Here is a 25,000-nt window from a genome sequence, read left to right as displayed (position 1 = left end):
TTCTTCCTCCATCCTCACATGGTCTTCAACATTGTGAGCGCAAGCTCATCAGCAGTCAGCTACCTCTTCAGGCCTGCAAGGAGGTCTGTGTAGGTCTTGTCATCCTCCATCTGAAACAACAGTAAAATCATACAAATGTAATACATTTATTAATTAAAAAATAAAATCACAAAACTACAGATGTGTGCGTGTGTGCACATACATACACAAGAAGAGGTAGCCTAAACTATTGAAGCATTTTGAGTAACTCAAAAATATTTAGAAGTATGAAAAGTCATTTTATTACACATGGGTTTAGCTACCCTAAATCTGATTGCCTGGCTGGCATTAAGATAAAGACAGATTACATTTCACCTAGTAACTAACTGCTTAAATGCAATAATGACATTTCTGACATAATATGTGATTTCACATCATGTTTTCTATAAAACTACATATTGAGAAGAGTAGAATATCAAGTCATGCCATCTTAGAAAATGTTGAGACAAGCACGTCTGATGTTTGTAATTTAGAAGTTAGCAAGGTAAAACAGTTCACTACAAACTGCCTAGCGAGGTAACAACCCGATGAGAGGCAATACGTTAATTAGCACTACATTTCTGACAGAATCCATTGATTTCACATCTTGTTTTCTACAACTACATATTGAGAGGAGTAAAAATATCGCTCAACTTATTTCATGTGAGAGAACCAACTTAGAAACTTGGCCCATTGATTTATTCAGCTTTGGTATGCTATACTGACTTGCCAATATAATGCTTACCTAACAAGCAAATTGGTACTAGAAAACAAACTTACTTACAGGTTATATACTAACAGGTTTTAAATGAAATTGTCAAATGAAAATAACTGATATCAAAAGCAAGCGAGAATACTGCAAGCAGTTCAGAGTAATGCAGCTAGCTGCTAAAGTTACATGACGATGCACTTAGCCCCGCTATGCCATAATGTTGACGCTGATGAGAAAGCATATTACTGTCAAATAACATGATTTTATGACTACAAATTAAGATTAACCATAACTAGAAACGATGTAAAATATATATTACCTCAGTTTATCCAGCTGTGTGGTTTCCAGTCGAGGTAAACTCCAACGAAGTGCAGGTGGCATCTGGCGGTCCATGTTAAAATGTACGACTGAAGTGAAAAAAATTTTTCACGACTCATCTTCAAGTATCCAAAACATTTCGCGCCATAAACCCCTTAACCAATCATATCAAATTGAAGCTTATGTTGTCAGCATTACGGGGAAGATTTCAGAAATAAAATCAGTCATTGGACAGCTGAGATATTAGATGATTGGTCATCGTTAAAATTTTAACGAAATTAGAACGGTCGGGCTTGTAAGGGTTAACACACACACACACACACACACACACACTAACAGTACAGTATGATCTTACTGAACACAAACTGCAAAAATATGTGCAATATTTGCATGTCTAAATTACCATTACCACATCACAAATATGTGTTTTAGTCAACGATAGCCTAAGACCTTTGACCATCGCGTCACTACTGCGACTTTCTGGGGACTACTGCGATTTCTTCGATGCATCTCGTAGTTAGAGCGTTGCCAGCATAGGCATAGGCCTACATATAGTTTGTGATGCTCAGGTTGTATTTTTTCTTGTAATATGAACAGGTCTATTTGTGCAATGTTCTGATGCAGCAAGCTTTGGGCTATGGTTCGTTATTGTAAGATTTAGCCCTACTGCTTTATTTATAGTTATCAGGTTCCATAGCCTATTTAAGGGTGCCGATGGTAGGCTACTTAAATCACGCGAAATAAAGCACACTTTAGGCTATATTGTTCATTAGCTTAAGATTTAGATTGAATGTGAAATACTCAAATCAAATGTGAAAGTTGACAGGGGCACATTATGTTTGTAGCCCTACGTGCTCCAATAACACACGAAAGAAAGCACTCGTTAGGCTGTTTCATCGTGAGCCTATATTGTGATGTTGAGAGATGCGAGACTTTAATTGGAATGAGTTTAGCTTGGGTCGGGTAACGAACCAAATATTAACGGGTCTGGACGGGTCCAGATTTTAAATTTGGGATTTTCACTTGTGACGGGTCGGATCTGGTGCTGAACTTTATGGGTATGGGCATGGGCACACACACATACACACACACACACACTAACACTATGATCTTGCAGAACACAAACTGCAACACGATGACACACACACATATCCAGTTACTCACATACACACACACACACACACATTAACACTAACACTTTGATCGATCTTACGGGACACAAATTAATTTGAATCTGAACACCAGTTACTTAGTTATCAATTGGAGAACACCAGGGAATAGGAGTTTTGTTTTCAGAATTATTAAAAAAAAAAGGTCAAAAGCTGGAGCTCAGCGATGCAGTGGCAACCAGCAGACAAAACTACCTCGAAATGCAAGAATGGTATGGGCCTTTAAAGGGGCAGACCAGATGTGTCATATCCAGGTTAACTGAAGCACCTTGAGGTCAGACACAATCAAGAAGGTAGCACAGCACTACTACATCTCAGCCAGTAGGGGGTGCCAAATATCATAACAGTACAAAAAGAGAGAGAGACGAGAGAGAGAGAGAGAGAGAGAGAGAGAGAGAGAGACGGATTGTTGACCATGCTGGCATGATCTGAACCATGCAGAATGAGCCTGCGTGCTCTACAGGACAGGTCCTGCCATCATGTGAGAAGGTGTATGAAATGTGTGTGTGAGTGTGTTTACTTGTGTGTGCACATGTGTGTGCACATGTGTGTGTACATGTGTGTGTGTGTGTGTGTGTGTGTGTGTGTGTGTGTGTGTGTGTGTGTGTACTGGTGAATATCTATGAAACTAGACTCTTTGGACTCAGGCCCATCTCCTCCTTCAGGGAGGAGCTTTGGAACTTTTGTGTTAAATTATGAATCTGCTTCACTCTTCCCATCATGTCTCCTCAATTTCAACACCCCCACCCCGAACCCCATACGCACACACACACACACACACACACACACACACACACACACAGACACACACACACACACACACACACACACACACACACACAGACATACACACACACACACACACACACACACATGCACACACACACACACATAGACACACAGAGACACACACACACACATAGACATAGACACACACACACAAACACACATACACACATAGACATAGACACACACACACATAGACACACACACACACACAGACACACACACACACTAATTACCCTGAGACTGACAGCCGGCCTGAGTGAGGGTACGGTGTGTCCCAGTGCTATTTCAGATTGAAATAATAATGAAGCTCTCTGAGCGCCAGGCAGCCTGGCACACTGGGATACACATGGGGACAGGGATGTGTGTGTGTGTGTGTGTGTGTGTGTGTGTGTGTGTGTGTGTGTGTCTGTGTGTGAGAGAGAGAGAGAGAGAGTGTGTGTGTGTGTGTGTGGAGTGTGTGTGTGTGAGAGAGAGAGAGAGAGAGAGAGAGAGAGAGAGAGTGTGTGTGTGTGTGTGTGTGTGTGTGAGAGAGAGAGTGTGTGTGTGTAGAGAGAGAGAGAGAGGGAGAGAGAGTGTGTGTGAGTGTGTGTGAGAGAGAGAGAGAGAGAGAGAGTGAGTGTGTGTGTGTGTGTGTGAGAGAGAGAGAGGGAGAGAGGGAGAGAGAGAGAGAGAGAGTGTGTGTGTGAGAGAGAGGGAGACAGAGAGGGAGATAGAGAGAGAGAGTGTGTGTGTGAGAGAGAGAGAGAGAGAGGGAGAGAGAGAGTGTGTGTGTGTGTGTGTGTGTGTGTGAGAGAGAGAGAGAGAGAGAGAGGAGAGAGAGAGAGAGTGATATTCCAAAAGAAGCCCAGATGTCAGGAACACATATACCCTTTCAATCTAGGCAGCACCGCCCTAGATCACACGATGCAGTACACCTACCTCGGCTTGATCATAACTGCATCAGGGAGCTTTAGCATGGCAGTGAATGCTCTAAAAGAAAAGGCTCGCAGAGTGCTATATGTAATAAAAAGAAACGTCTGGAACATAAACATACCAATTAAAGTTTGGTGCAAAATATTTGACTGTGTTATCCAGCCTATTGCGCTATATGGAAGTAAGGTATGGGGTCCACTCAGCTACACTAGATGGGACAAGCATCCTGTAGAATCCCTACATGCAGAATTCTGTCGATTAATTTTAAAAATCCAAAAGAAAACACCAACCAATGCATGTAGGGCAGAATTAGGCAGATTCCCATTGGCAATCAACATACAAAAGAGAGCACTTAAATTCTGGATGCATCTCCAAACAAGTCCCAGAGACACACTGCATTTCATCGCAGCAAAAACTCAAGATCTGAACCCCGACAAGAGTCCTCTGAGTCAGCTTGTGCTGAGACTGAGTAATCCCCCTCTAACAAATACTAATACACTCTCTCAGCCAAGCTCTGCTTTTAGACTAAATCTCAACCAGATTATCCAGAAATCTAAAGAAAAATATTTGGAACATTGGCATAATGAAACAAAAAAACAAAACAAACTAGAATGTTATCGGTCCATAAAATCTAAATATGAATTAGAAGAATATCTCTCTACTGTCAGAGATATAAAGCAGAGACAGATCTTGACCAAATACAGACTCAGTGACCACCGCCTAGCCATAGAAAAAGGCAGACTAAGAAAGTCATGGTTGCCAAAGAGAGCAAAAGTCTGTGGTCACTGTATGCGACAGGTGAGGTTGAGGCGGAGGTGCACTTTCTTCTTCAATGTAAGAAATATGAATTTATTAGAGATACCTACTTCAATAAATTTACCAACCTAATCCCGGAGTTCCGAAACTTGGGAGAACAGGAAGTACTGTCTTACTGCTCTTGCTGCTAAATATGTCACTGAATGCCATAGAGCGAGGGACAGTGATTAGACACTATACACACTATACACATGAAATACCTACCATTTTCAGCACAAAAACACACACACACACACACACACACATTTCCCCTGGGGATCACACACACATCTTGAATTTCCCCTGGGGATCAATAAAGTATCTATCTATCTATCTATCTATCTATCACACACACGTTTATATGTATAAATGTCTTATCTATCGTATGTTCTGTATTGTATTGTTTGATGTCCTGCTTTGGCAATGCAAAAAAACATTTGTCATGCCAATAAAGCTACCTTGAATTGAATTGAATTGAATTGAGTGTGTGTGTGAGAGAGAGGGAGACAGAGAGGGAGATAGAGGGAGAGAGAGAGAGTGTGTGTGTGAGAGAGAGAGGGAGAGAGAGAGAGGGAGAGAGAGAGAGAGAGAGTGTGTGTGTGTGAGAGAGGGAGACAGAGAGAGGGAGAGAGAGAGAGAGAGTGTGTGTGAGAGAGAGGGAGACAGAGAGAGGGAGAGAGAGAGAGAGAGTGTGTGTGTGAGAGAGAGAGGGAGAGAGAGAGAGAGAGAGTGTGTGTGAGAGAGAGAGGGAGACAGAGAGAGGGGAGAGAGAGAGAGTGTGTGAGAGAGAGGGAGACAGAGAGAGGGAGAGAGAGAGAGAGAGTGTGTGAGAGAGAGAGGGGAGAGAGAGAGAGAGAGTGTGTGTGAGAGAGAGAGGGAGACAGAGAGAGGGAGATAGAGGGAGAGAGAGAGAGAGTGTGTGTGTGAGAGAGAGGGAGACAGAGAGAGAGAGAGTGTGCTTGTAACATGCATGCTGAAGGTAATTTAACTGCTGAGAGCACAGAGAGTGTGTGTATGTGTGTGTGTGTGTGTGTATGTGTGTGTGTGTGTGTGTGTGTGTGTGTGTGTGTGTGTGTGTGTGTGTGTGTGTGTGTGTGTGTGTGTGTGCTGAGAGCACAGAGCACTCTACACACTGCTTTCTTTTTTTCTCCATCTCCCCGTTTCATTTTTCTCTCCTACTGAAGTACTTGAACTGCTCCACTGTTTATCTACACTGCCACCTACTGGGTACAAAGGGCAACAACATAGTAATTATGTAAACACAAGTCTACAACTTGGAATTGACAAAAAAAAAGGACAAATCATGGGGGGTACAGTATACCACAACAACACTAAGGGTATAATACGAGGTCCATGAGGAAATAAGAATAAAGGACTATTGCATCATTTCTGACTGATTATGAATGTCATGTTTGTGTGTGGGAGTGTGGAGAGTGTGTGTGGGAGTTTGTGTGTGGAGTGTGTGTGTGGGAGTGTAGAGTGTGTGTGTGGGAGTGTAGAGTGTGTGTGTGTGGGAGTGTAGAGTGTGTGTGTGTGTGGGAGTGTAGTGTGTGTGTGTGTGTGTGTGTGGGAGTGTGGAGTGTGTGTGTTGGAGTTTCTGTGTGGAGTGTGTGTGTGGGAGTGTAGAGTGTGTGTGTGTGGGAGTGTGAAGTGTGTGTGTGGGAGTTGGAGTTTGTGTGGGGGGAGTGTGTGTGGAGTGTGTGGGGGGAGTTTGATGCCACTAGGTCAGCACATCTCCATACACTTCTCTGCTCAGGTGCAAATCCATGAATCCTAAACCCCTAAAACGACCCTAACCCTGACCCTATCTCAAAACCTCACACATCAGCCTGGCTTTGGAACAAAGAATGTTCCAGAAGACCAAAGAAGTTCCAGCAGACAGAGGTGGACAACAGCACACTTGGCGAGTAGTGATTGGCATGAAGATGGCATAGTTGGCACAGGAGGGTTCTAGAGGGTTCTTGTCCTCGTGCTTCTGCTCTGAGTGTCCCACACAAGTAATAATAACACAAGTAGGAGTTATAGTCATGGCTGATATTTAATAAAGTAGGAGTTATAGTCATGGCTGATATTTAATAAAGTAGGAGTCATAGTCATGGCTGATATTTAATAATAAGCAAAGTTATTGCACTGTTCCCTTTTGCACTACCACCATTGCACACATTTTCTGATGCTGCCTGATTTTCTGATGCTGCCCTGACACGTTACTCTCACTTCTGTTGTTATGACATGGATCAAGTGTGTTGAGCAAAAACAAGTCTTGATAAGACTTCTTATAATTCTTATTAAATTATCTTAATATAAGATAATTTAATAAGGTAAAAGTGAGGTGAAAGTCTGTGTGCATGCCTGCATGCATGTGTGTGTGCATGTGCTGGTGTGTGTGTGTGGTGTGTGTGTGCGTGCATGTGCACATGTGCACACACACACACACACACACATACCTGACAGAAGTTCATTACGTTCATTACAATGGCTGTAGATATGGTCTCTAACTTCATTAGGTCACACTCACACACACTCACACACACACACACACACACACGCATCTCAGAGTGACGGGACTCTGGACATGAATTAAGGGGCGTTTAGAGACAGAGCCTGCTGTCCCATCACATATCCTCTGAGTCAAACACACACACACACACAACACACCCTCTGTGAGACACACACACACACTCTCTGAGAGTGCAGTCGTCCTGGCAGACATGTCCATCACACAACCTGTCTGTTAATCTCAGTCCAGTCCAGTCCAGTCCAGTCCACGGGTCACAGCAGAATGAGGCTCATTAGACATGCTCATTAGAGCCCTTTAAGACATACGAACCAAATGGACGAGAGCACAATTATCAACAAATCTGATCTGAGTTCCTGGAAAGCTGCAGTTAACTGGGTTAAGATGTTCCACAAAGAGAGAGAGATGGGGGGTGAGGGAGAGAGAGAGAAAGAGAGAGAGAGAGAGAGGTATAAAAGGCAATGTCTACTCTATAATACAAGACATATACCAAGAATATTCATTAAATGTATTAATTATTGTATTAAAATGATCAACACTAGAACAGAGGATTTTAAGCAGGGCAGAGGAGTGAGGAGCTGCAGCTTAAGTCCAACTCTCTTTAAAACACAGGCGACACTGAGCATTATGGCGCTGAAATGCACCGCGATGCAAAGCAACCCGACGCAGAACCATAACAGGGTCACGACGCTGTAGGAGTGCCGGCGTAGCTACGGCGTGGAGTTGACGCAGAAGAAGTGTGTGTGTGTGTGTGTGTGTGTGTGTGTCTGATATACTGTGTGTGTGTGTGCCTACCCGTTTGCGGAGGTTGCAAGTGAGGATGAGGTTGCGGGAGAAGGAGTTGGCGAAGGCCGTGTAGAAGTCCAGCACCTTGAGCAGCGCCTCACGCTTGATGATGTGAAGGTCACAGTAGGTCAGCGCTCGCACGTTTGCACACGCGTGTGCCAGAGTGGCCTCCTTCCAAAACACATCCCCAAACACATCCCCTTTACCTGAGAGAGAGAGAAACACATCTCTAAACACATCCCCTTTACCTGAGAGAGAGAGAAACACACCCCCAAACACATCCCCTTTACCTGAGAGAGAGAGAGAAACACATCTCTAAACACATCCCCTTTACCTGAGAGAGAGAGGGAGAAACACATCTCTAAACACATCCTTACCTGAGAGAGAGAGAGAGAGGGAGAAACACATCTCCTAAACACATCCTTGCCTGGGAGAGAGAGAGAGAGAGAGCATCTCGGCACATCCCCTTTACTTGAGGAGAGAGAAACACATCCTCTAAACACATCCTTTATGAGGAGAGAGAGAAACACATCTCTAAACATCCTTACTTGAGGGAGAGAAGAGGGGAAAGAGAGACATAGAGGAGACAAGGAAAGATGGAGAGAGACAGGAGGAAGAAAAGAAAGAAAGAAAGCGAGAGAGAGAAAGAGATCCAATTCCAAGATTCAGTCATCCAAGAATTAAAACACAGGCATTGTGTGTGTGTGTGTGTGTGTGTGTGTGTGTGTGTGTGTGTGTGTGTGTGTGAGAGGAGAAACACATCTCTAAACACATCCCTTTACACAGAGAGAGGGAAACACATCTCTAAACACATCCCTTACCTGAGAGAAACACATCTCTAACCCATCCCGCTACTTGAGAGAGAGAGAAACACATCTCTAAACACATCCCCTTTACCTGAGAGAGAGAGGGAGAAACACATCTCTAAACACATCCCCTTTACCTGAGAGAGAGAGAGAAGAAACACATCTCTAAACACATCCCCTTTACTTGAGAGAGAGAGAAACACATCTCTAAACACATCCCCTTTACTTGAGAGAGAAACACATCTCTAAACACATCCCCAAACACATCCCCTTTACCTGAGAGGAGAGAGAAACACATCTCTAAACACATCCCCTACCTGAGTAGAGAGAAACACATCCCCAACACATCCCTTTACCTGAGAGAGAGAGAAACACATCTCTTAAACACATCCCTTTACCTGAGAGAGAGGGAGAAACACATCCCTAAACACATCCCCTTTTACCTGGAGAGAGAGGGAGAAACACATCTCTAAACACATCCCTTGAGAGAGAGAGAGAGAGAGAGAGGGAGAAACACATCTCTAAAACACATCCCCTTTACCTGAGAGAGAGAGGGAGAAACACATCTCTAAAACACATCCCCTTTACTTGAGAGAGAGAGAGAGAGAGAGAGAGAAACACATAAACCCCTTTAACTTGAAAGAAAAAGAAAAGGACATAGAGGAGAAAGAGAAAAGATGGAAGAGAGAAGATTCTAAACACATCCCCTGACTTGAGAGAGGAAGAAAGAAACACATCTCTAAACACATCCCCTTTACTTGAGAGAGAAAGAGGGGAAAGAGAAAGAGACATAGAGGGAGACAGAGAAAGATGGAGAGAGACAGAGGAAGAAAGAAAGAAAGAAAGCGAGAGAAGAGATCCATTCCAAGATTAGTCATCCAGGTAAAACACAGCGTGTGTGTGTGTGTGTGTGTGTGTGTGTGTGTGTGTGTGTGTGTGTGTGTGCAGTATGTGTGCCAGGTTTCCTCTATAAGTCGCACCTGACTATAAGTCAGCCAAACACTGAAAAAAGTGTGACTTATAGGGTATATTAATGTATTTTGGCAAGTACACACTTTGCCCAAAATAGTGTGTGTGTGTGTGTGTGTGTGTGTGTGTGTGTGTGTGTGTGTGTGTGTGTGTGTATGAGAGCCAGGTTCCCTCCTCCTGTGTGTGTGTGTGTGTGTGTATGTGTGTGTGCATGAGCGACATGCCAAATGCTTGCAAAAGCCTAAAACTTCACAGAAACTTTAGAGTGAGTTTCCATGGCAACCAGATTGCCTGAGGAATCCCTGGCTCAGGTAAGTGCGTCACACGCATGACAGTGTGATAGATTTAGAACACACACACACACGTACGCATGCACACACACACACACACACACACACACACACACACACAAGCAAGCACGCACGCACACACACACACACACACACACAAACACACACACACACACACACACACACACACACACGGACAAAAGGCTGCCTGTTTTTTCAAAAAAGATTGACAAGGAACCCAGAGCTCAGAGAGGTCTTCCCTCAACTATAAAAGCAGCCAAGCAAAAAAGCCAACACACACACACACCGACACACACACACACACACACACATAGACACACACACACAAAACACCATATCACACATACACTTTCACACACATTGCCCACTCACACTTACAAACCTGTTTTGCCTGGGGAATGTGTGTATTACAGTTTGTGTGTGTATATGTGTATATACGTGTGTGTGTGTGTGTGTGTGTTTGAAGAGTGTGTGTGTGAGTGTGTGTTTGAAGAGTGTGTGTGTGAGCAGTCTCTGGGGTTCCACAGATAGGTCCTTGGGGGACTGTGTTTGTGATCCTGAGATCAGACCTCAGGAGCAAAACCGTCTCTAGAGCCTGAGGTTGCCATGGCATCCACAAGTTTCACAAACAAGCGTCGCCGTGGGAACAGAACAACCAACTCCTAGTGGCTCGCCAATAACTTTGTATCAATACAGCACAGTCTACATAGAGAGGGCATGCCTGTACACAGAATATACACACACCACACACACACACACACACACACACACAATTTACATAGAGAGGGCATGCTTGTACACACAATATACCACCACACACACACACACACACACACACACACACACACAGAATTTACATAGAGAGGGCATGCCTGTACATAATTCCCTTTTCCACCAAAACAGTAGAAAAGGACATTTCATATAATTCCTAGATGCCACACACACACACACACACACACACACACACACACACACACAGAAGCGTCTTGCTCACCCAGTATGGCAATGACCTCGTCGTCCTGGATGACCTCGAGCGACCCCGACACGACGAAGCAGAGCAGGTCGACGCTTTCGCCGGCGTGGTAGATGAGGTCTCCGGGGGCCGAGTGGATGGTCTGGAACTTCACGGCCAGCGAGCGTAGGCAGCCGTCGCTCGCCAGCCGGAACGCTGGGTGCTCGTTGAACACCTTACGGTTCAGGTGGACGCAGATGTCCGCCCGCATGTCCTTAGGACAGATGGACAAAACCTGAGAATGACAGACAACACACTCAGTGAACTCTGAACTTACCCGTTTAGTAAGGTACATGTATGTGTGTGTGTGTCCCTGACCTTGTCTGTGGGTATAATACAGTAAAAGATGGTGTGTGTGTGTGTGTGTGTGTGTCTGACCTTGTCTGTGTCGATGCCCTTGGACATGGCCCAGGTGGACACCACATAGTAGATTGTGAGTGTGTGTGTGTGTGTGTTTGTGTGTGTGTGTGTGTGTGTACGTATGTGTGTGTGTTTATGTGTTAAGGGTAGACGTGGTCGAGGCGTTGTGAGGTGAATGTTAAAGCACTCAGAGATCTCGAGTAGCAAGATGGGTGTTTATTTTCCCAATTAAGGCCCGATGGGCAAAAATAATTTAAGAAAGGTTTAACAAAAACAAAATAATAATAATAATAATAAAAAATACTTTCAATAAACAAAGCAAACAGACATGATAGTCAAAACCAATAATTCAATACCTAATTCTGTCAAGATAAGACTATTTGCAGTCAATAAACGTCTCAGTTTGAGCACTAGACTTAGGTCTCTTCACCATTCCTCCCCCAATAGACTGAATCCCCCATGATAAACAGGCCTGAACATTCCCTTCCACTTGGACCAAACCAATATAATAAAAATCATCAGGGGTGTTTACAGGCCAAAAATATACATAAGCTAAAAACAGCACAAAATAACACATTCTAACTAACTAGAAAATAAATGAATACATTTAAACTTAATTGCTAATGTTTGGCATAACTAAACAGTACCCAACAGCTAAATAATATATAATTACATTTTAATTACAACACGGGGGAACTTCCGTTTAACCCAGGAAGTCACAATATGTTTTTAAACGGTGTAAACGCGGCATTCACTCCTTCACAAACAGAAGACGCAACAGTGGACAGCGGTAAGACAAACATGTAACGACGTGATAATGACTAAAGCTAAATAAACGGAACATTTAAGACATGACCTAGTGTGATTACTTTAACAGACGTAACGTGATTGAATGGTGAATGTTTTAAACTGTAGGGAGTTGTGGTGTTGTGTGTCGTTTTAGCGCATAGCTCGCTGTAGTGTTTGTTTTTATAGGCCTATATATAACAACTATGGGAGCAATGGAGGAAAGGTATGATGAATGACATGTTTGACTGATGAATATAGACAGTATAAGGGTTGACAGAAAACACAGACACATTCAACAAACATATACATTCAAGCAGACATACATGCAGTGTTTTAAATAAAGGCAGCGCTATGCTGCCGTGACGGTGGCTAATCGTCCCGTCACATTGTGTCTGTGTGTGTGTGTGTGTGTGTGTGTGTGTGTCTGACCTTGTCTGTGTCGATGCCCTTGGACATGGCCCAGGTGGACACCACGTAGTCCATGACGCGCTCGCTGAGGCCCTTGGGCACCTGGTAGAGCTTCAGGAAGTCGCGCACGTTGTTCAGCATCTCGTGGTAGCGGTTGGTGTTGGCGTACATCTGCTGGAAGATGGTGGTCACGTTACCAAAGATGGTGGCGTACAGCAGAGCTGGCGGAACCACAGAGAACCAGAGAGAACCGGAGAGAACAATCAACAGAGAACCGGAGAGAATCAACATCAACAGGCAACATACTGAATACCAACAACACCAAGAAAAATACAGAGAGTAACTTAGGACCTTATCACAGTGATAAATACAGAGAGTAACTTAGGACCTTATCACAGTGATAAATACAGAGAGTAACTTAGGACCTTATCACAGTGATAACTACAGAGAGTAACTTAGGACCTTATCACAGTGATAAATACAGAGAGTAACTTAGGACCTTATCACAGTGATAAATACAGAGAGTAACCTTATCCAGGACCTTATCACAGGTGATAACTACAGAGAGTAACTTAGGACCTTATCACAGTGATAAATACAGAGAGAGAGTAACTTAGACCTTATCACAGTGATAAATGCAGAAGACAGAGAGTAACTTAGGACCTTATCACAGTGATAACTACAGAGAGTAACTCAGGACCTTATCACAGTGATAAATACAGAGAGTAACTTAGGACCTTATCACAGTGATAAATACAGAGAGTAACTTATGACCTTATCACAGTGATAAATACAGAGAGAGAGTAACTTAGGACCTTATCACAGTGATAAATACAGAGAGAGAGTAACTTAGGACCTTATCACAGTGATAACTACAGAGAGTAACTCAGGACCTTATCACAGTGATAACTACAGAGAGTAACTCAGGACCTTATCACAGTGATAAATACAGAGAGTAACTTAGGACCTTATCACAGTGATAAATACAGAGAGTAACTCAGGACCTTATCACAGTGATAACTACAGAGAGAGAGTAACTTATGACCTTATCACAGTGATAAATACAGAGAGTAACTCAGGACCTTATCACAGTGATAAATACAGAGAGTAACTCAGGACCTTATCACAGTGATAACTACAGAGAGTAACTTAGGACCTTATCACAGTGATAAATACAGAGAGTAACTCAGGACCTTATCACAGTGATAACTACAGAGAGTAACTTATGACCTTATCACAGTGACACATACAGACAGAGAGTAACTCAGGACCTTATCACAGTGATAACTACAGAGAGTAACTCAGGACCTTATCACAGTGATAAATACAGAGAGTAACTTATGACCTTATCACAGTGATAAATACAGAGAGTAACTCAGGACCTTATCACAGTGATAAATACACTACTATATTTCTGTCAGGTCCATTAAGTCAAGAACAACACAGGCAATAAATTCTTTAGGAAATTTTATTGAATATATTACAAATTAAATTTCCATGCATGGCTCTGTTCAGAGGGTCCCCAGACCTTTCATGAGCACCATGAAAGAGCAGTGAGCCTGGGGACAGCAGCAGCATTAGGGGGGACTCACACAGTTTAACACTGAGCGAGCTAAACTATTCCCCCATATGAACAGAGCAGGCAACTATGACATAAAGCCTATGCCATGTTATACACGACAGGGTGGAGCAGGAGAGGAGGTGGGTTGCATAAATCACGTAGCAGCAAGCAGTTAGGAACAACTAAAAGCAGCTTTAAATAAAACCCTGTTTGGATGTAGCCATTTAGAAGCGAGGGGAGTGCGAAGGGAGTTGACAGCTGACGCCCATAGCGGTTAGCAGCGCCTTGACTACTTGGCCTGCCAGAACTGACGCTGACGCTCAATTCTCTCACATATACTACTAAACTCTCTCACATACACTACTATACTCTCTCACATACACTACTATACTCTTTACTCTCTCACATACACTACTATACTCTCTCACATTCACTACTATACTCCTTCACATACACTACTATACTCTCTCACATACACGACTATACCCTCTCATACATACGTGTAAAATGACTATAATAGTGAGTGTGCATGAGTATAGTAGTGTATGTGCAAGATTATGATGGTGTGTGTAAGACCAAGTATGAATTAAGGCCTAGACGGACCCTCATACATATACATTCACACGCGACTTAAGCACGACGCGAAGGTCGCGAGTTACCTAATAATCACGCACGCCGACACACACACATACACATCGGCGACGCGCTATCAATAACACACACACACTGCGACACACAAACGGCCCTGAAGGGGCTCCTACAACGAGCAGTTCCTGCAGTGGAAACACACACGAGCCACTCATGATTCTAAATGAAGAATCTAATCAGAATGCAAAGACAATTGCAGTCAAAATACAGAACTTTTACTGTGCAAATTTCACAAACATCTTATATAACCAAAAAAAGGTATAAAACCAATACAAAAAGTAGTGCAACTTGCAATAATTATACTTTTTTGAAAATTATACAATTTAAAATAAAACCTCTCTGCTAATATGCTTACTCTGTCAAATAGGCCTATCAGAAACATGCCTTATTGTTATTGTGTGGTTTGCATGACGTTAGTGGTAGGCTAACGTTCATGTGGATGTAGATGTCTTGTTAGCCTGCCATGAGCTTTGGTTCGGTTCGCTAGGCAAAACATTAACAAAAAAGTTCGTTTTGGTGCACTGATGACAGTCAGGATCATTTCTAACTAGCCAGCTAGAATTGCTCAGTTCATGTCTATAACATGCTTTACTTGCTACCTGGATAATTTCAGCGAATATTCTTAAGGTGAAATGAATGATAAGATCATTAAACTTCACTGTGTTCGGTGGGTTACTAACTACGACATCACCTACTAGCCAGCTAGTTACAGCAGTTGAACAATCTGAATAGAATTTTCGTGACGGTAAATCCCTTTCAATGCTGTATCATTTAACGTTTTTTTCTTAACTAAAGAAACGATTTAAGGTATTCTGTGCAACCCCTTACCTAAGGATAAATTAAGCCTTAAGGGTCATACTTCAGGGGAAAACTTAAGGTGTTTTGTGTTTACCCCTCACTATGCCTGCCTTCGCGAGTCGCACCATCGTCGCGTGTGAAAAAGTCCAGTCTGAAACACTGTCGCGCTGGTATGGCGTTCCAAACGTTGTGTAATCAAATACACCGGTATGGCGGTATATTAAAAATTCATATCATAACGAAAATATACACCGGTTTACGCTGTGAACCGGTATACCGCCCAGCACTACAATATGTTTGCCCGTGTGAAATCCACTGCACTCACGCCAGGCCCCTGAGCATCAGGGGGGAGATGAGGAACACAGTGGGGACCCCTGAGAGTGTGTAGGAACACAGTGGTGACCCCTGAGAGTGTGTGGGAGTGTGTGAGGAGGAGCTCTATGAAAAACAAACAAGACCTGAGAACTAGGAGGAGCAGGGACAACACACACATACACTTGAGTACACACACATACACACACACACACACACACACACACACACACACACACACACACACACACACACACACACACATTCTTTTCTTGAGCAAATGTGTAATAAATAATAGGGAAACATGGTAGTGCAGCCGTGCAGGTGGGACTTGGATTTGCATCATCATGAAATATCCCCTATTGGGAATTACACAGAGCCCTGCTGATATAGGGCAGAGAGAGAGAGAGAGAGAGAGAGAGAGGGGGGGAGGGGGGGTGGGGAGAGGGGAGAGAAGGAGGGGGGGAGAGAGAGAGAGAGAGAGAGAGAGAGAGAGAGAGAGAGGAGAGGGGGAGAGGGAGAGCCGGGGGAGGGAGAGGAAAGAGGGGGGAGGCGGGGGGAGAGGGAGAGAGAGAGAGAGAGGGGGGGAGAGGAGAGAGAGAGAGAGAGAGAGAGAGAAAGGGGGAAGGTTTTTCTTTCCTGTCAATTAATTGAAATTGAAATTTGCAGCGTGCGTGTGTGTGCACTCTTTTGATCCTGTGAGGGAAATTTGGTCTCTGCTTTTATCCCAATCCGTGAATTAGTGAAACACACTCAGCACACAGTGATCTCACAGTGAGGTGAAGCACACACTAATCCCGGATCTGCATCTGTGTGTGTGTGTGTGTGTGTGTGTGTGTGTGTGTGTGCGTGCGGAGAGAGAAAGCATGTGTGTGTGTGTGTGTGCGTGCATGTGTGTGTGTGTGTGTGTGTGTGCGTGCGTGTGTGCGTGAGAGAGAGAGCATGTGTGTGTGTGTGTGTGTGCGTGCGTGCGTGCGTGTGTGTGGGCGTGTGTGGGCGTGTGTGCGTGTGTGTGTGCGTGCGTGCGTGTGTGTGTATGTGTGTGTGTGTGTGTGCGTGTGTACGTGTGTGTGTGTGTGTGTTTGCGTGTGTGTGTGTGCGTGTGTGTGTGTGTGTGCGTGCGTGTGTGCGTGCGTGCGTGTGTGTGTGTGTGTAGTATCTGTTCTCCTCCTGTCTGAAACTCAAACTCCCTGGTCACCCAGAGGAGAGCAGAGATTAGAGGAGGTCAGGAGAACTTTCTGCTTCATCTGTCCTCTCCTCCTCTCACACCTCTCTATATCCCTCTCTCACGGCTCTCTCTATCCCCCTCTCTCCTACCTCTCTCTCTCCACCTCTCACACCTCTCGATCTTTTACTTCTTTTACAGTGTGGCCAAAGCATTGCTGTATAAAAACAATAACATAGTAATTGTGATAATAACAGTAGTGATAATAAAAATCAGGGCTTTGAACCGGTTCAAGGAACGAAAACGAAAACCGGGAACTTTTTGTATTTTACAGGGAACAGGAACTTAAACCGAAACGTTATTATTTTTTATGTTCTGGAACAGGAACACTTATTTAAAAATAATTGTAACCGGTTAATACCGGTTTTATTTCGTTCCTCAAAGTTTTCGTTGCCTAAAAAAAAAAAGTAATTATTTTCCTGCGCACGTTACCATGACGGCTGAGGTTCACTTCCTGTGTGACATCACATCAGACATTCGCTGACTGTATGGAGAGAGAGCGGTGGATTCCAAAGTCTCCACTCCACATCTTAAATAAGAGGTAAATTACGATCCATCGTTAATTAAAACGCTCATTCCAAACACAATAACAATAGCTATATTTGTCGACTCCACGTTAATGATGGACTAGTGAACATTTGGCTAAATGGCGCCAACACCTCTGTTTGCCTAATGCACAGATGGTTTGTTACGGTATGAGTAGGCCTACTGGATGGCCTTCCCCAACAGTTGGAATTTGTTGTTGCGAAAGTGGCATAACCACGTGTCTTAATAATGTGGTTACGTTTGTGTGGAAATTTTTCTCTTTAACAATAAACTACACATTTGAAATAATTGTAGGCCTATTTAATTATTATTATTATTAATAATATAATTATTATTATTTAATAATAGTTGTAATATTATTACATTTGGTTTAAGCTGGATGAGAAAGATGTGACATAATTCTATAGCATTAAACAGCTGACAGGAACTAAAGTAACCATTCGAGAACAGTATTTTTTTTTGTTCTAACCGGGTTCGGGAACATTGATTTATTGGTGGAACTCATAACCGGAAACGTTATAATTCCGTTTCTGTTCGAACGAACCGATTGGAAAAAAAAATCGGTTCAAAGCCCTGATAAAAATAAAAAATAATTCTCTTTTTCTGGTGAGGATGCTCGAGGAACTAACTATGGCATTGCCGGCGGTGCGCAGGGAGGCCCCACAGGTCCAGTCACCAGCAGGTGACTGACCCCCCCCCCTCCTTCTTGGGATCGCTGGCCCTCGGTGCTGGTCTCCACTTCCATTTTTCACATTAGTGTGTGTTCATTAGTGTGTGTTGTGTGTGGGAGAGTAAGGTGTATGTCTGTGTGTGTGTGTGTGTGGTGTGTACTTACATCCCACCATCATCATGGCGACGGAGAAGATCTTCTCTCCGTCGGTGGTGGGTGCGATGTTGCCGAAGCCGATGGTGGTCAGGCTGGTCATGGTGAAGTAGAGGGACGTGATGTAGAGCGACTCCTTGCCCGCGCCACCCTCCCAGCCACCCGAGCCGCTGGCGTTGAAGCGGTACGGCGAGCCCACGCTGGACGCCAGCTGGTACAGCCAGCTGTCCGTGCGGATGCTGTTGGTCAGCTCGTCGATGACCTCATAGTCGCCGATGCTGTACCAGATGCAGGCGAGCCAGTGCGCCACGAGGCCGAACACACACACCAGCAGCAGCAGCACGGCCGCGCCGTACTCCAGGTAGTGGTCAAGCTTCCTGGCCACGCGGCCCAGCCGCAGCAGACGCACCACCTTCAGACTGCTGAACAGACTGCTGATGCCCTGCACACACACACACACACACACACACACACACACACACACACACACACACACACACACACACAGGCCCTTCAGACTGCTGAACAGACTGCTGATGCCCTGCAGGTGCACATGATGGAAATAATCAAATATTTCAGCACATATCATATCTTATTCCACTGCTTGATTAAATATATATTGTATATTAATTCGCCAAACTCGCTGTGAAGTTTAAATGAACCGTCACGTTGCATCCGAGCTGTAAAATGCAAACATTCAGAACATGGCAACATTGTAGCATATGACGGAGGTGCCATTTAGCTAGATGGATGACAGCAGGCTAAGTAAAATAGCGATGTTTCAAAGCTAAAGTTCATCAGAATCTTGGGATATGCTCGCTTGACAACGGGAGAGATAGAACTAACGACCATCATTTAGAACTAGTAAGGCAGTTTGTCCTGCAAGAAATTAGTTGACATGTGTCGGAAGAAAGTAGTTCTACAAACAAGACAGTTTTAGCGATTAAAACGTTGAAGTTGGAACAGGAAATGAACACACGCACGCACGCACACACACACACACACACACACACACACACAGCCCTAGACGTGGCCCTGAGCTGCCTGTCACAGAGCCGTCTGCTAAACGGTATCTGAGGAGGCTACCAGTGACTCAGAGCTTCTCGTAATAAAACCACCTCCTACTAGTGCACACACACACACACACACACACACACACACACACACACACACACACTCACACTGCCTCCTACCAGTGCACACACACACATACACACACACACACACACACACACACACACTGCCTCCTACCAGTGCACAAACACACACACACACACACACACACACACACACACACACACACACACACACACACACACACACACACACACACACACACGCTCAGCAGTAAGTAGAGACCCGTAAGCAAAACAGAAGAGGGAGGATGTCACTCACACACACAAACACACACACGCACAACCTCCTACCGGCACACACACACACACACACTCACTCACACACCACACACACACACGTCATGACTGACACATATACAGTACAAACACACACACATAGGCACACACAGACAAACACACATAAACAGACACACATACACACAAAAACACAGCCACAAACACAAAGAAAGAGACGCACACACAGACACACAAACACACACAGACACACACACAGACACACACACAGACACACACAGACACAGACACAGACACAGACACAGACACAGACACAGACACAGACACAGACACACAGAGCCCTGAGAGGATGTCATTTGCAGCACCACCACAGCATGACATCGTTGACTGCTGCCTGTGGAACAGAATGAACATCACCACGGCGATAGAAGCCTGGAATGTTCCAGGGAAACACAACATTCCAGAACAGTCCTGCACGCAGAGATGTGAGGAGAGAGGATGAGAGGAGGAGAGAGGAGGGGAGGAGAAGAGAGGAGAGAGGACGGGAGAAGAGAGGAGGGGAGAAGATGAGAGGAGATTTGAGGGGATGAGAAGAGAGGAGGGAAGAAGAAGAGAGGAGGAGAAGAGAGGAGGAGGAGAGGATAGATATATGGAGGAGAGATTAGGAAAATAGGAGAGGATGAGAGGAGAGGGTGGGAGAGGAAGAGAAAAGAGGGAAGAAAAGAGGAGGGGAGAGGAGGATGGGAGATGTGGTGTCTGACAAAAGAATCATGAGAGGAGAGGAGAAGAGGAGAGGACAGGAGGAGAAAAGAGGAGAGGAGAAGAGGACAGGAGGAGAGAAGAGGGGAGGAGAGAAGAGGAGAGGGGCGTGGTGTCTGACAACAGAATCATGAGAGAAGAAGAGAGGAGAGAAGAGGGGAGGACAGGAGGAGAGGAGAGGAGAGGAGGAGAGAAGAGGGGAGGAGAGGTGGATGAGAGGGACGTGGTGTCTGACAACAGAATCATGAGAGTTTGTTTGAACATTATTATACACACTGACAAGCCCAGCTACTAAGCATCACTGTGTGTGTGTGTGTGTGTGTGTGTGTGTGTGTGTGTGTGTGTGTGAGTGTGTTCTCCATTATTAGCCTCAAAGACAGGGAATCTCTGTGGACATCAGGTTGCATAACAGCAGTATGTAGCTCAGAGAGATCTTCCCTCAACTATACCAGCAGCCAAGAGGAATAGCCAACGACACACACACACACACACACACACACACACACACACACACACACACACACACACACACACACACAGACACAGACACACACACACACACACACACACATGCACGCAAGCGCATGCACACACACACACACACACACACACACACACACACACACACACACTACTGCATTGCACACTTAAACACAGTACATGTATGTGAATACTCAGACAGAATAATGCATTACATGAGCACTTAGTCACAGCCATAAACAGTTGTTGTACTTTATACTAACACCAATGCACAGGACAAGGCACCGTAGACATCGTTTCCCAAGTTCCCGCTTTAAGACTTTAAGACATTGGACCTGAATTTAAACATGTGCATTAAAGTCAACCAAATCATTTCAGACATGCAGCAAACATGTCTTTCTTGTAAAATAAGGTTTTAAATGCAGTTGTTTACGCAACTCCAAAGAAAATACATGTTCCTGGGTTTGTGGTGATTTGGAAGCAGACGTCAGTTGGATACTTTCCAGACTGACATGCAGAGCAAATGTGCTAGCAGGTTCGTCTGGGCTCAGCCAGGCTAGTCAAGTGCTGCAGCCAGAAAAGGAAAACACTACAAGTATCTACAGGCACCTGCAGGACAGTGGCCGAGAAGAGAGGAGAAGAGAGGAGAAGAGAAGAGACGAGAAGAGAGGAGAAGAGAGGAGACGAGAAGAGAGGAGAAGAGAGGAGCGGAGAAGAGAAGAGAGGAGCAGTGAGGAGAAGTGAGAAGAGAGGAGAAGTGAGAAGAGAGGAGTGAGGAGAAGAGAGAAGAGAGGAGAAGAGAGAAGAGAGGAGAAGTGAGGAGAAGTGAGAAGAGAGAAGAAGAGAGGAGAGGAGAGAAGAGAGGAGAAGTGAGAAGAGAGGAGGAGAGGAGAAGAGAGAAGAGAGGAGAAGTGAGAAGAGAGGAGAAGAGAGAAGAGAGGAGAAGATAGGAGAAGAGGCTATAGCTTTATAGAAGAGAGGAGCAGCTTTTGAGAAGAGAGATGAAGAGAGGAGAAGAGAGGAGAAGAGAGAAGAGGAGGAGAAGGAGAAGAGAGAAGTGAGAAGAGAGGAGAAGAGAGGAGAAGAGAAGAGAGGAGAAGAGAAGAGAAGGAGAAGAGAGGAGAAGGGAGAAGAGAGGAGAAGTGAGAAGAGAGAAAAGAGGAGAAGTGAGAAGAGAGGAGTGAGGAGAAGAGAGAAGAAGTGGGAGAAGAGAGGAGAAGAGAGGAGAAGGAGGAGAAGAGAGGAGAAGAGAGAAGAGAGGAGAAGGAGAAGAGAGGAGAAGAGAGGAGAAGTGAGAAGAGAAGAGAAGAGAGGAGAAGAGAGGAGAAGAGAAGAGAGGAGAGGAGAGGAGAGGAGAGAGGAGAAGAGAGGAGAACTGTAAGAATGCAGATGAAGAGAGAGACAAGCTACTCTGGCAACATCTCCCCTACAACCAACCCAAAGAACAGCCCGCATGGGATAGGAGAGGTTCTTCCAGGACACCCATTTAAATCTTTGGGGCTAAGCAGAACCTGTGTGTGTGTGTGTGTGTGTGTGTGTGTGTGTGTGTGTGTGTGTGTGTGTGTGTGTGTGTGTGTGTGTGTGTGTGTGTGTGTGTGTGTGAGAGAGAGAGAGAGAGAGAGAGAGAGAGAGAGAGGTAGAGTGTGTGTGTATGAAAGAGAGAGAGATAATGTGTGTGTGTGTCCAGATATACATGAAATTTTCAAGAGCAATGGAGTGTAAGATGTCAGTTTGTATCCCTCCAGCACCAAAGTGCAGCACCCCCCTCCCTGCCCCAAAGTGCCCTCCTGAGATGTAGACACCGTTACTGGATGCCGATTCTGATGCTATTTGATCCCTCTGCTGTCTTTGGTCATTATTGACTGGGCTATTTTCATCAACAGATGGAGGCACTTAGACAGACTATCCTTTTGAACATCTAACACAATATACACACACACACACGCATCGCCAAGACAAGACACAATAACACACACACACACACACACACATCCTCTTTATCCAAACATGATCACAAATGCATTCCCACATATAATACATACATGCATACAGACAGATGTACCTCAATAACATGCGGAGTACCCCAAGGCTCAATTCACAGACCTGCACTGATCTTCCAGCATTTACCCAATGGCCTCTTTTGTATTGCAAGACTACCTTACTTCTGTCGGTTTGCTACATATTTATGCTACATATCTTAACAACTATATTTGGGTAAACATAAAATCTTTCACACTGAACCTAAAGAACATAAGGCCCTCCTCCAGGAAATACCGTATCAAAGACCCGGTTCGGTTGTTAAGTCCAAAAGCTCTTTCATCCAAACACGAACGTGTAAACGTTGTCACCGTCCCCTCCGTATTTGTGTGCGTAAAAAACTAAATTGTTTAACTCTAACAGAGTAAATGCTGTAGCTTTGCAGCCAGATGATATAATGTAACGTCAAAGACTTGCGTGGATTTCCTACTTCAAAAACGCTATGTGACGCGGCAACCTGAAAAGTACGCACGACAACAAAATCCTGATGTATGAAACCAGCGCACGCAGCATCCACACACACACACACACACACACACACACACACACAGACACACACACACACACACACAGACACACACACACACAGACACACACACACAACACACACACACAACACACACACACCACACACAGACACACACACACACACAGACACACACACACAGACACACACCACACACACCACACACACACACCACACACACACACACCACATACACACGGATAGACTCACACTCACACTGCATGTGTCTGTCTGCCTGTCTGTGTGACAGTTTGTGTGTGTGTGTGTGTGTGTCTCTCTCTCTCTGTGTTTCTGTGTGTTTCTGTGTGTATGTGTGTGTGTGTGTGTGTGTGTGTGTGTGTGTGTGTGTGTGTGACAGATCACATCACCTGTGGGGAGTTTGGATGCTCTCAGTGTTCACTCAGCTGTAACGTACAAAATGCAACTCTGGGCTGGGGGGGGGGCACATTCCACTACTGTCTTGGCCTCTTTTATCTATAGTTATGCTTTTGGTTTTGTACATTTAAATCTGTGTAAGTCTACAGACATTTCAATATCTTGCTCAATGCATTATTCTGTATGATTGTTTTGTCAATGCAAATACCTCATTTGTCATGTCAATAAAGCACCTTTGAATTTGAATGGAATTGAGAGAGAGAGAGGGAGAGACAGAGAGAGAGAGAGAGACAAAAAATTAAGACGGCGACTTGAAGGGGCGAAACGCTGAGAGGACCTGACAGAAAGGGAGAGCCAGACCAACATGATGCCTTCAGACTCATTACAAATCAGCAACCTCCACACAAGTTGGACCCACCTTAGCCCATTGTGTTCTCGTCCTAGCCCAGTGTACCTTGTCCATGCTCCTAGCCCAGTGTACCTTGTCCATGCCCCTAGCCCAGTGTACCTTGTCCACGCCCTAAAGTTAAAGTTCAAGTTACTGCCCTTAGCCCAGTGTACCTCGTCCATGCCCCTAGCCCACCCCGAGCCCAGTGTACCCCGTCTGTGTCCTAGCCCAGCGTACCTCGTCCACGTTCTTGCGTTCTCGCCGACCAATAGCGTACCTGCGTCCACGTTCACCGAGAAGCGTTGATGATAATAAGTAGGAGGCAGGCAGGAAAACAGTCCGATGACAAACCAGGTCTTCAACTGGAAGTAGTTACCGATGCGGCGGATGAGCTTGGGAGTCCCGAGAATGTTTCCTCGCCCGCCCCGGACCCACAGCGGTAATTGTGGAAGTTGAGCACGATGTCCACCAGGAAGATGACGT

At 44.7% G+C, this 25,000-nt stretch overlaps 1 protein-coding gene across 1 annotated transcript in view; it reads right to left on the bottom strand.

The window, feature by feature from the left end:
• The window catches only part of kcnh5b (potassium voltage-gated channel, subfamily H (eag-related), member 5b), a 41,036-nt gene that overhangs the window by 3,210 nt on the left and 12,826 nt on the right, over positions 1–25,000 (bottom strand). The window contains 7 exon segments of the mRNA XM_048252581.1: positions 8,024–8,220; positions 11,095–11,347; positions 12,691–12,890; positions 18,595–19,024; positions 24,755–24,766; positions 24,811–24,939; positions 24,942–25,000. The exon segment at positions 24,942–25,000 is cut by the window's right edge and continues 78 nt beyond it. Of these exon segments, the coding sequence (XP_048108538.1) occupies positions 8,024–8,220; positions 11,095–11,347; positions 12,691–12,890; positions 18,595–19,024; positions 24,755–24,766; positions 24,811–24,939; positions 24,942–25,000 (1,280 nt within the window).

Source organism: Alosa alosa, chromosome 1 (assembly GCF_017589495.1).
Source record: "Alosa alosa isolate M-15738 ecotype Scorff River chromosome 1, AALO_Geno_1.1, whole genome shotgun sequence".
Taxonomy (NCBI): Eukaryota; Metazoa; Chordata; class Actinopteri; order Clupeiformes; family Clupeidae; genus Alosa; species Alosa alosa.
This window is presented reverse-complemented; position numbering and strand designations above follow the sequence as displayed.